The sequence below is a fragment of the Rhea americana genome, unplaced genomic scaffold (genome assembly GCF_003343005.1).
Source record: "Rhea americana isolate MKP2758 unplaced genomic scaffold, rheAme1 scaffold_164, whole genome shotgun sequence".
NCBI lineage: Eukaryota > Metazoa > Chordata > Aves > Rheiformes > Rheidae > Rhea > Rhea americana.
Genome location: NW_028185750.1, coordinates 1,007,538 through 1,018,360, shown reverse-complemented (window position 1 = coordinate 1,018,360; position 10,823 = coordinate 1,007,538). Strand labels below are relative to the sequence as shown.

The window sequence follows — 10,823 nt, the reverse complement described above, 5'->3', positions numbered from 1 at the left end:
TACAGCAAATCTGCCTTTTGTTGAGCCATCACCTCCTCTCAGCTGTCGAGGCAGCATCTCCTGCCCCCTAGTCAACATGCCACAGCCTCATTACATGGGTGTTTGGAGGGTAAGAGCTGCACATATGATTAGCAGCACTTCACCTACTCCATCTAAACAGTTAACTGAAAAACAACTATGTGCTCTCTAAGACCATCATCATTAGACTTAAAACTCTCATCTTATACTGCCAGAGACAAGCGATCTCATTACCAAGACTTTAGCTGCACATTTGTTCTGTCTTACATTTTAACAAAGAAATCAAAGGCAATAGTGATTTAGTCCATACTGCTGAACACAAGCAGTATGGAGTATAAATAATTTACATACATGATATACATCTTGTCTTTCTTACTTCAAAATCAGAAGAATTGAGTCCAAACTATTTAGACACGTATATTTTAAATCATCATTTTCAGAAAAATAGTACGATTACCTAAGTAAAAGGTATCTTTCAGAAGCAACTCTTCCAAAAACCAGAACATACGACTCTCATTTTGTCATTTAAGAGGTGAATTCATGCACCTTACAATTACTGATCTGCATAGGGTTTCAGCCTTTCAAAGATAAAGTTATGGTGTTCAACAGTCACATAACCCCAATAGATTTTAAATCTCATTGTTACGCAGCCTTGGTAAGCACTGACATTCAGCATGATCATAAAGACATCATCTACTCAACACGTAAATCACAAAAGCCAGAGCACCATTATTACACCAACAAAATACTAGCAGAAGCTGTGTAACAGAACCAAACAAGTTTACAGACAAAGAGGAATSAGAAGTGCCATTAATTTGCTCAATACCTCACTAAAACATCAGGCTAGTAATATATAAACCAGAGCAGCCAAAGAACAGAAGCTTAAGTGCATTCTTCAGGAAAACCAAACCCACTTCCACTGTACTATCAAAACAGCTGATATAGCAAACCTCCAACTGCAGAAACTTTCTACTCTGTGGCATATGGCAAGAAAACCAAGGGTACTTCAACAAACAAAGGCCTTCTAGGGACCACGGCACTCTCAAGGTTTTCTGCAAACCAGAACAATTCTCAACTGTCGCAGTAAGAACAGCTCCCACTCTCAGCAGTAGGTGAGACACAGGCACATAGGGTTCTGCTGTCATTCATCTCCTGCTCATGCAGGAGGCATTTATGTTTCTAAGATGCATCTGTGCAACTAAATTGCACGTATGGTTTAAGTACCAAGCAGGTAACATTCATGCCTGGTACATTCAGCCGAAGCCCAATGAGGCTCCAGGTAGTAGACAACCACTGAGCAGGAAGAGGCTGATGTGGGAACAGAAATCTCACCACCTATACCAATTTAAATTTCCCCCACTCAGCTCAGATCCTGTACTTTTAAAGGCAGAAATTTTATCCAAGTGAAACAGAAATCCAATTGGTTCTTAAACTTCTTAGTTGTGACATTTCACAAGCAATTTCAGCGAAACCAACAAACAGCATGTGCCAGAAGACTCCTTTACTGTCTTCTAATTTCACTTTTGCAAATGAAGATTTAAAAAAAAAAAGAAAAAAAAAAGACTCTTTGGCCTTCGAGCCTTGCCTTTTACCCAAGCTAATTTCATCATGCAACAGCTAACCAGTGAAGACAGTCATGTGTTATTTTAAAAACCTTTTCAGCTTGAAGGTTACCAAGTTTAGCACAAAGAAGCAAGGAAATACAAGATTCCTTCATGATGAAGGCCATGAATCACAGCAGAGCCAAGGAGGACACTGGCCACAGTCTAAAGAGGTTAAGAAGGAGCTTTCAGTTTAAGGTTCAATCTAAATTTCTCTTCCTGTTTTAGAATGTGCACTCACACTTCTGCTAGTTAGTAACATCAACAACAATTCAGGCTGAAACAGCTCCAAGAATCAAGATCAAGATCAGAGAAAGAAAAATTCCTCATTATCCACTGCCACAAAATTGGCTTTCCAGGAAAATTAGAATTTTCCTATTTTCCTATTTTGAAGGATATTTAGTGACTCACTGGAGTGACCCTTGGGAAAGTTACGCACAAGTCCACACAATCAAAAAGAGAGAAAGACTAGTGGGAAATCTCACCTGGCCAGAACTCAGAAATGTAAATGCACCTTCATTCCTGGACAGGTAAAGTAAAAGGCTCAATGTTTGAGAGAAGATACACATGGAGGAAGCCATAAGCAATCTGCTTTGATATTTTAATTCTCTTAAGATACTTCATTTTCTAGACTGAAGACGTATATGTGCAGAGAGTTCAGGCAAGTAAAAGGAAGACCTTACCTTCATATTTTTCTGGGCTCGCAAAGTAACTATCAGTTAGGTTACCCTGTTTCTGCACTGCTCAGTATTTTATGGGCAGTAGAACCTTGATGATTTTTCTTTTGCCCAGGGTTTACTGATTCACAGCAGTTCATCCCTTGAAATTACCTGACCATGAGTGGTACTTTGCACATCAGCCACTGAGCGCCACATTTAAAAGGTCATTTTATTTTTTGAGGGGTGGGGAGCACGACTTCTTGAGTATCAGCCAAATTGCACAGCAACAAATCTATTACGACCCAGAGAACTGATCAATGTGACCCAGTGAAGCTTCCTGGCTAAAATTAGAAAGAGAATTTGTATTTTATTTCAGGCTCCAGACATTCTGATTACTGAGCTTTCAGATCTGTCCCTTAAATAACCTGCACACAACCTTCAGAATAAAACAGCAGATGCAAATCTAACAGGATGATCCAGGCTGGTTCATGTTTGGGATGGGGCTGGGAAGGAGGAGAACTTTTTCTTTTTAGAAGAAATGCATTTCCTAATTATTCTTTCCCCCAAAGATAGCAAACTGAAAACCAAGCAGTGAACTAGGTTAATTGACTATATTGATTAACCTTTAGCTTCAGAGTCAGAACTTGCATTTCTTTGACAGATGTAATACGCAATATTAAACTGCCATTGAACTACATATTCTAAACTCCTGTTGATCTTGAGTTTCATTGCTTGCATCAAACACAAATTGCTCGGGATTTACAGTTGAGATTCTGATTAATATTAAAATACTGGAGTTAGCAGAAAAGATAGTCATGTGCTTAGATACATGAGCTGTAAGTGATGGCTCAATCCTGACTCCCAGTTTCACAGATAGTTTTACCATTTTAATCCAGAAATCATGGCAGATACTTAAATACTGCTTTTCAAATGCCTTCTACCCCTTATCCAGAGATCCAAGGGGTAACAAAAAAGCAAAAGCAAACTTTCCACATCTATCCAGTTGATACAGAATTTTCCCCAAACTAAGACATTATTAGAAAGGGAGGGAGGAAGGAAGGCATCTGAATTGCTCCCCACAGCAACAAACAGGTGGAGAACATTCCAATCTGTTGAGACTATAAAAGTCTTAAACCTTGAGTCACAGAGAACATCTTTCTTTTCCATTTTCACCCTGACACATTTCCGAAACCATCACTGGCAGAAGAGAATGTGATATAAAGCCACATGTCCAGCTGACATCAATTTCTCATCAGCAATTTAATAATGCAGATAAAACTAAGCTCTTGTACACCCATATCCAAAGCCTGGTACCATCATCTCTCAAATCTCCACCAAGAAACATCTCTAATTCTCTTTTCCTTATTTCCAGATCAGATTTGAACATTGTTCTGCTTCCAGAAAGCTTCCAAGCTCCCACTAATCGATGCTGAGATACTGTGCTGGCCTCCTAACAGCCCACTGACATCCTGCAAAAAAGAAGACTGCTGCCAAGAATCTTCCTTATCCTTTATTTTGAGCATCTGGTTGTACCACCTTTACTGTTGATATCTCTTTTTTTTAATTAAACAAACTATGGTTGACAGCAGTACCCATCAAAATAAAAATTAAAATCCCTACATCTGCATTATACCATGATTCTTTCCCATCTCATCCTTTACAAAAATAATAATAAAAAAAAAAACTTCTGTACTACAGTAGATGGACCAGCACCACTCTGCTACCCTTGGCCGGGATGAATAAGGTTGTTTATTTCACAGCACTTGTCTCCTTCAGGTAAGGTGCCCAGCTTTGCTTGCTGTTTGCCTTTCCTTTCCTTTTAAAGGAGTGCATATTCACTTCTTGCATTTTGCTTCAAAGCTAAGCTGCACGTTTTGGGAAAACCATCTGTGCTTTTCCATGTTATCTAGCTCAGAGTGCTAGTCCTGACAGAGCCTCAGACAACACAAAAATTAATTAGAAACCAAATTCATTCCTTTGCCCAGAATACCTAATTCTCCACTGAGAGCCACTGCCCCAAATGTTCTGAGACATCAATCAGTTCTATTTAAGAAAAATATTGAACTAGAAAAAAAAAAGACACTAAGAGTGTCATGTAATGCCAGAGTCAATGCCTCAGAGAGAACAGCAAAGAGCAGTTATACATCAGACCCATTAAAGCCTGACAAACAGAAGAATCAGATGCATCAGGTATAGCGATTTTAAAAAGAAATATGAGGAAAGACATAGATTTCTTTATTATTCCAAGGTTTTTAGTAAACGCTGGAAGCAAACACGGGCATTTCTCATCTCTAAGCACTGTTCACCTCACGGCATGTCTGCACTGCAGTGACTGCAACTTTTCTAGACACACCAAGCCCATTTTCAAGTAGATGGCTTGGACACTACTGGACGCATCCAAGAGCAGGCTAACAGACCACACCTGGATTCCTATGCAGGGTTTGTAGTCCACACGGACAATAATACCCAACTCTAGTTTAAAGAATGATCAGATTGTTTCTGCACAAGCTAAGCTCACTGCTGTACAGACATGCACACAGAATACACAATGAAAAGCATCTGAGCAGAGCCCAGGCTTTGGAGGCACTTTTTGTTTGAATGCAACACAAAGTAACTTCAAATACAACTTAGGAAAGAGAAATGAGCAGCTATTTTATTCCGTTTATAATGCTGCTCAAATCATGTTCTCTGCCTGGACGTTTATTTCAAGGAGAAATGCAGCATAAAGGAGGAGAGTTTAAAAAAAAAAAAAAAAAAAAAGAGAGAGAGCGAGAGAGAGAGGGAGGGAGGAAGGGAGGGAAGAGAGAGACTTCTGGTTTGTAAACAAATCACAACATGCCTGATCCAAAAATACCTGCAGATACAACTCATTCTCCTGTAACAGAAAATTCTCCAAGAAAGTAGCTTTCCTACTAAAATATACTAATTTTACAGCTGACTTGTAGAAGTAGTACTGGAGCAGCTCTGCAGACTGAGCAAGAGGTGAGACATTTTTAAAAAGGATTAAAAACGTACAAAACCAACCAAGCCTTAGACACTACCCACACACATAAGCACAGTCAGTCATCTTCTCTCTTATGGATATAGGAAGCCTGGTATTGTATCAACCTGTATTTTGCCCTGTTGACCTTTCCCTGTCTACCACAATAATCCCAGATTTCCCACAATAACCCCAGATTTCCCACGGAGCAAAAAGTAAGTGGCCCAACTACCTCAGGGCTATACACGTGCTGACTGGCTGGCCAGATGCCTCCCGACAGCATGTAGTAACTCTCTTAAGTCTGTCTTTCCCCTCAATAAATGCACTAAACATGTCCCTCTCCTCAAACTTCCTTCAAGCTTTATGAAAATTACTGGCTAGATAATCTTCAGGACCTGTCTCCCTACATCAACACTGGTTACATTGCACAAATCACTCAAAGGTACTTGGAGAAGAGGAAGGAAACCTGAATATGCAATTGCATAAACCTTGTTTCCTAAAAAGGGAAAGAATAGGGAAGGTGCTATATAAGAAAACAAGATAAAGACAGGAATTTAGAATTCTCCAGAATCACACTGTGTCAGCACATCTACCTGAGAGACAGCAAGCACACAGCTACACAATAAGCAGTTACTCCCAAATGAAAGTAGCACTTTTACATGAGTGCTTAGTTCATTCCTTAGCATATCAGAAGACTGAAGTTTCACATACGTGGTCTGATATTAAGTCCTCAAAGTTCACATGAGCTGCCTTCTCTACATTACCTTCAACCTCTTTGCAGGAATGGTCTCAAGACTCCTCACAGGGAAATAGCTCAAACTACAAATTCTACCCCATTCCAATTCACATGAAATCCAATTCAGGTAATATCCAGAACGCAGAACCAACCCTATTATTTTAGCTTGAAATAAATGCTTACACTACAGAATTGGGTTTTCAATTTGTATTATGCCTTTTTTTCTTTTTATAAACATCTTTTTATTGCTTGAAGCAGACCTGTCTGTATCCAGAACAATAACTTTGGCATTCTTTTAACCCCCAGGACAACACAGAGCAACTCATTAGCACCATATCATTGAAACAAAAAGCCGTCCCTTCCAACCTTGTCTTCTGCATCAAGATACCAGCTAACCCACACCTTACCAACAGGCTTTTCTAAATTCACTACAAACAGCCTAACTTTAAATGCAAGAGACATGATAYCATCATGTAATGCATATGGCCATTTTCAATTATCTCCATAACACAAAACTTTTGCTTCTTGTCTTTATGTTTCTGCCACTGGTAATTTGTTCTGCATTTGTCAACTCTGCGCCCTCTGTGATCCCTCTTTCCCTGCAGTTCATGACCTCTTGTATACAGGATAAAAAAGGGGCAAAGGCTAAAAATGTCATCACAGTTAGCCTCTATTCTTTTACTGAATTAACTAGTTAGAATTTGAGCTCACTTTCAGTAGCAAAGTCAGACACCGAGAAATTTTCTGGGTCACGAGAGTGCAGAAATCCCCAGAAGATGGTTCAGAAGCTATGTGGAAGACGATGTAAGTATTTCCTCTCATCTACTTTTAATTCAAATCAGAACCTATAGTGGCCCTTGCATGCCACCTACACAGTACTAGTAATTTGCATGGTATGAGAGAGCAACAGAAGGAGAGGAAAAAAAAAGAGAGAGAGAGAGAAAAGAACATTAGGCTAGTCTACTTTTAGGAGGGATAGGAGGGAAAGGAGGAAGATGGATAAAATATCATTAGCCACTGCAGGCTGAACTGTGTGTATTTAATTTCACAAGCTAAACTATTCAGTGGTTTATTTACATACAATGTGCTTTAAGCAGCTAAAATGTCAGCGGTGTTAGTTGTGTTTTTCTTTATTTTGTGGCAAGGCACATAAGCCACAAAATCATAGAAAAGAGCCTGCAAATGAGACATGAACTTCGCACATCTGGAAAAGTACACAAGCCACTGTGAAAAGGGAGACAGATTTTGGAAGCATAGGCACAACAAGGGTTGAAATGCATTAGTTAACACGATAAGGCACCAAAATACAACTCAGGGACTAGAAAACAGCTATTAATTCACCACACAGCTCATGCTGCAGGAATTGCACATCACAGTGTAATTTTCATAGCCAAATCAGCCTACAGCAAGGCATACTGGGACCTCAGGTCTCTCTGGGCTGCCCCTCCATATTAGAGTGAGGAGGGAACTGCAGTCAGCTCCATTTTATGCACATTTGATGGCAAAACGCCAACACAACTGTTGACTGAGCCAAATCTGGGCCCCCTTGAACTAAGCCATCACCTAGAGCAGTGTGGAAAAAAGCACATGCCTCTCATATCTAGAGTAGCCAAGTTCCTGAAAAGCAGGATAGATTTTTTTTTTTCTTTTCCCAGAAAACCACTGATTTTTTTAACTCCTTGATATACACTTGATGTTAATGTAGTGCAGAGAATGACCTCTTCCTAGCAAGTCAAATTATTTACTAGATAGCCCAAACTGCAGTTCAGGCCAGCATTATCCGAACTGGAGGACAGTTATCATCATACTCTACATCTCGTTAGCATTCTCAGCCAAGGTGTTAATGGCTGCTTTCCAATTGGAACCTTACTCTGACAAAACAGAATGCAGTACAAGCTAAGGAAATCTATTTGATCAATTGAATTCACTTCCTCCCCCAAACCAGTGTTCGGAGGTAAGCTGCCAGCAAGCACAAGAATTGCACACAATGCCATCACTCATTCACCCTCCACAGCAGAAATTGCTCCCAAATCATTATTCTACCACAAAGCAGAGAAATCCCTCTGGTAACGTCTGCCTTAATTATATAAATAAATTTGGTTTCTAGTCTTTGTTCTGATATAATAATAGCAATAATTCAAAGTACTTCAAACAAGGAATGCTCTAGACCTGCTGTTCCACCCAGGCTTTTTGGCATAACGTATTTCCTTTCTTGACTGACATCCTCAGAGAACCAGACTGATGGTTATTCTATTCTATTCCCATTACAGGGTCTGCTGGGCTCTCTCAGCACATGTAAACTGCTAGGTAATATTTGTGTTGGCAACCAGCTTGCATACTTTACACAACAGACCTCTGTTTGACCCTCCTTGCAGCTCCCACACACAACTCAGTCCACTCCTTTAAACTGCTTCCTTCTGCTGCAACATATACCCCACTCCATGCCTCTTTTTCTATACAAAACCTACATATCCAGGATGGAGTTTATGTGCTTAAAACAGAACAACCTGTTTGTAACAGACAAGCCTGCAGAACATCCTTAGATAAGATTAGCAAAGAAAATTAGTACAAAACTTGCCCGTACAGGTCCTGGCTTTCCTTCTACAAAGCTTACTCTTACTGGCCATTTCTTTGAAAAGTCACATCAACACATAGATTTACGTGATAAAACTGCAGCTGTATAATGCTCTTAACAAAAAACAGAAAAGCAAAGAAACAGTTAAGTCTTAGCTATTTGGTCAGAAACATCACTTCAGGATAGCTTAGACTTTCACACTAGAACTCCTCTTCCCTTGCATCATGCATGCCATACACAGCAGAACATAAGCCAACAAAGTAATGAGTCCAGATGATCGAATTAATTACCATTATCCATTTACACTACTGCAGTTTATCAACAGCCCCATTTAAAGCCAGCAGAGCTAAACCAAAATCAAAGTGATACAAAAAAAGCAGATATCTAAATGGCATACACCAGGCTAAGCACAGCTGCAATGTGAACAGAGGACTGTGCAGTCACATCATGTGACAAGGAGTGGTGCTAGCAGCAGAGGAAGGAGAGTTACAGTTCCCTTTCTCCCACCTTAGTAAATCTATGCCTGCAAGGAAATGTTATGGAAAACACATTTTTTTTCAATGCTCTTTTCAGAGCAACGTCTACAGAACTGATCCATGTTATGAGCTTCTTAGCCTTTTGAAGCATTATTCTCTATTTTTTATTACTTTCTTCCACTAAATAAAAACAGTAATACGGAACTGAATAACAATACAGTCAAGCCACATCTTCCTCCTATTGCTACATCTTTAGCATTTTATCACATGTAGATCTGATTTCTCTCATGAGCACAGTGAACACACAGCATGGTACGGTCACCTTTATCATTCTCACACTTAGAGCACAGCCCAGCTAGTGCAGAAATCTTTTAATGCTTGTAAGAGACATTATATAATTCAAGATAAAACCGTAAGCTACAAAATTCTACTGATAATCAACGATCACCATCTTCTCTATAGCAGAGTAAAATATTTCTTCCCTCCACACAGTTTCTATGAATGGCATTTTATATTTTCTGCAGCAAAACACCTGGCTATCACATTAGTGTATGCTATCTGTATTATTTTGGCAGCCCAGAATGACTGCAGAATTATGTTCCTTGCTTCTTATTAAGTGACTCACTGTTTCTTTTAGTTACTATAAAGAATGATTCAATTTATCAAAACATCTTAGAAGAGCCTGACTTATCTGATACCAAAAGGACGGCTCTTCTGATATCAAAAGACTGGTTCTTTTCTCTATGAGCATGATCTAAAGTCAGTTGATGTGCTTCTTCTTCACTCCTTCAACACTCTGAGTAACAAAAGTTACAACTGTTATGCAACAGGGTTCACACAAGGTCATAAAAGGTACTGGACAGCAAGACCTACACTAGGATGATCTTCTATGATTTCTGAAGGCTGCCATCAACACTGCAGTTTTATTGCTGGCAGCAACGGTGGGAGAGCATGGGTATGCTGGAATACTCACTTACACTAGCATTTTAATCATCATGCTGTCCAAGGGAGCTGCTTTGCATTAGCTTAGAGAAGGCACTGAGAATCATGGATTGCATTTGGACAGCTCTTGCAAAATCTAGCAGTTTTTTACATTACAGGATCCATTTTGGGGCCTGGAGAACTAGAAGCGCTTAGCTGATACACAGCCTAAACTCGGAAGCTTAGGGCCTGGTTCTTAAACTACACAAGTGCAACTAGGACTTTGATGGAAATAAATTCTGTTCTATGCAGTGGGAAATTAGAGCCAAAGCCCAAAAACCGTCTGCTTTGATCCTAAATTTTTTATTCAGGGCAGCCTTTGGTCATCCAGATTTTTTGTAAATAAAACCAGACAAGAAATGTTGGGGGGGGTGAGGAAACGACGCAAAACCTGTACAGCTTTTATCCCCAGGAGTATTTCGTATTATCTGCTGTACACAGCATTTCTCAGTACAAGTCAGAACCTGTCACACAGCTAGCTGCTGAAATAAACGCTGAAAATCAAAACAAACCCACGACGATCCTGCCGAACTTGCCATTTGCACATCCAGCACTGCCCTGGCAGCTCTTGCAAAATCCGGCGGTATTTCGCACCCGAGTCAGCCACCGACGGAGAGACGCAGTCACCTGTCAAACGCACGCAGAACCCGACAAACCCTGCCGAGCGGGGCGGGGGCCGCGGAGCGCCAAGCAGGAGGCGGCTTTTGTCATCCTCGCGGCGGTTTTCCGGATCGGAGCCGAAACGCGCCGCGCCGCCGCCCCCCGCGGACTGCGGCGGCGCCTGAGCGCGGCGGAGC

At 40.4% G+C, this 10,823-nt stretch overlaps 1 protein-coding gene across 1 annotated transcript in view; it reads left to right on the top strand.

Moving 5' to 3' along the window:
* Positions 1–6,770: 6,770 nt before the first annotated feature.
* RPL35 (ribosomal protein L35) overlaps positions 6,771–10,823 on the top strand; it is a 6,727-nt gene continuing 2,674 nt past the window's right edge. Inside the window, exon 1 of the mRNA XM_085300509.1 lies at positions 6,771–6,798. Coding sequence (XP_085156635.1) covers positions 6,771–6,798 — 28 coding nt within the window. The remainder of the gene's footprint in view (positions 6,799–10,823) is intronic.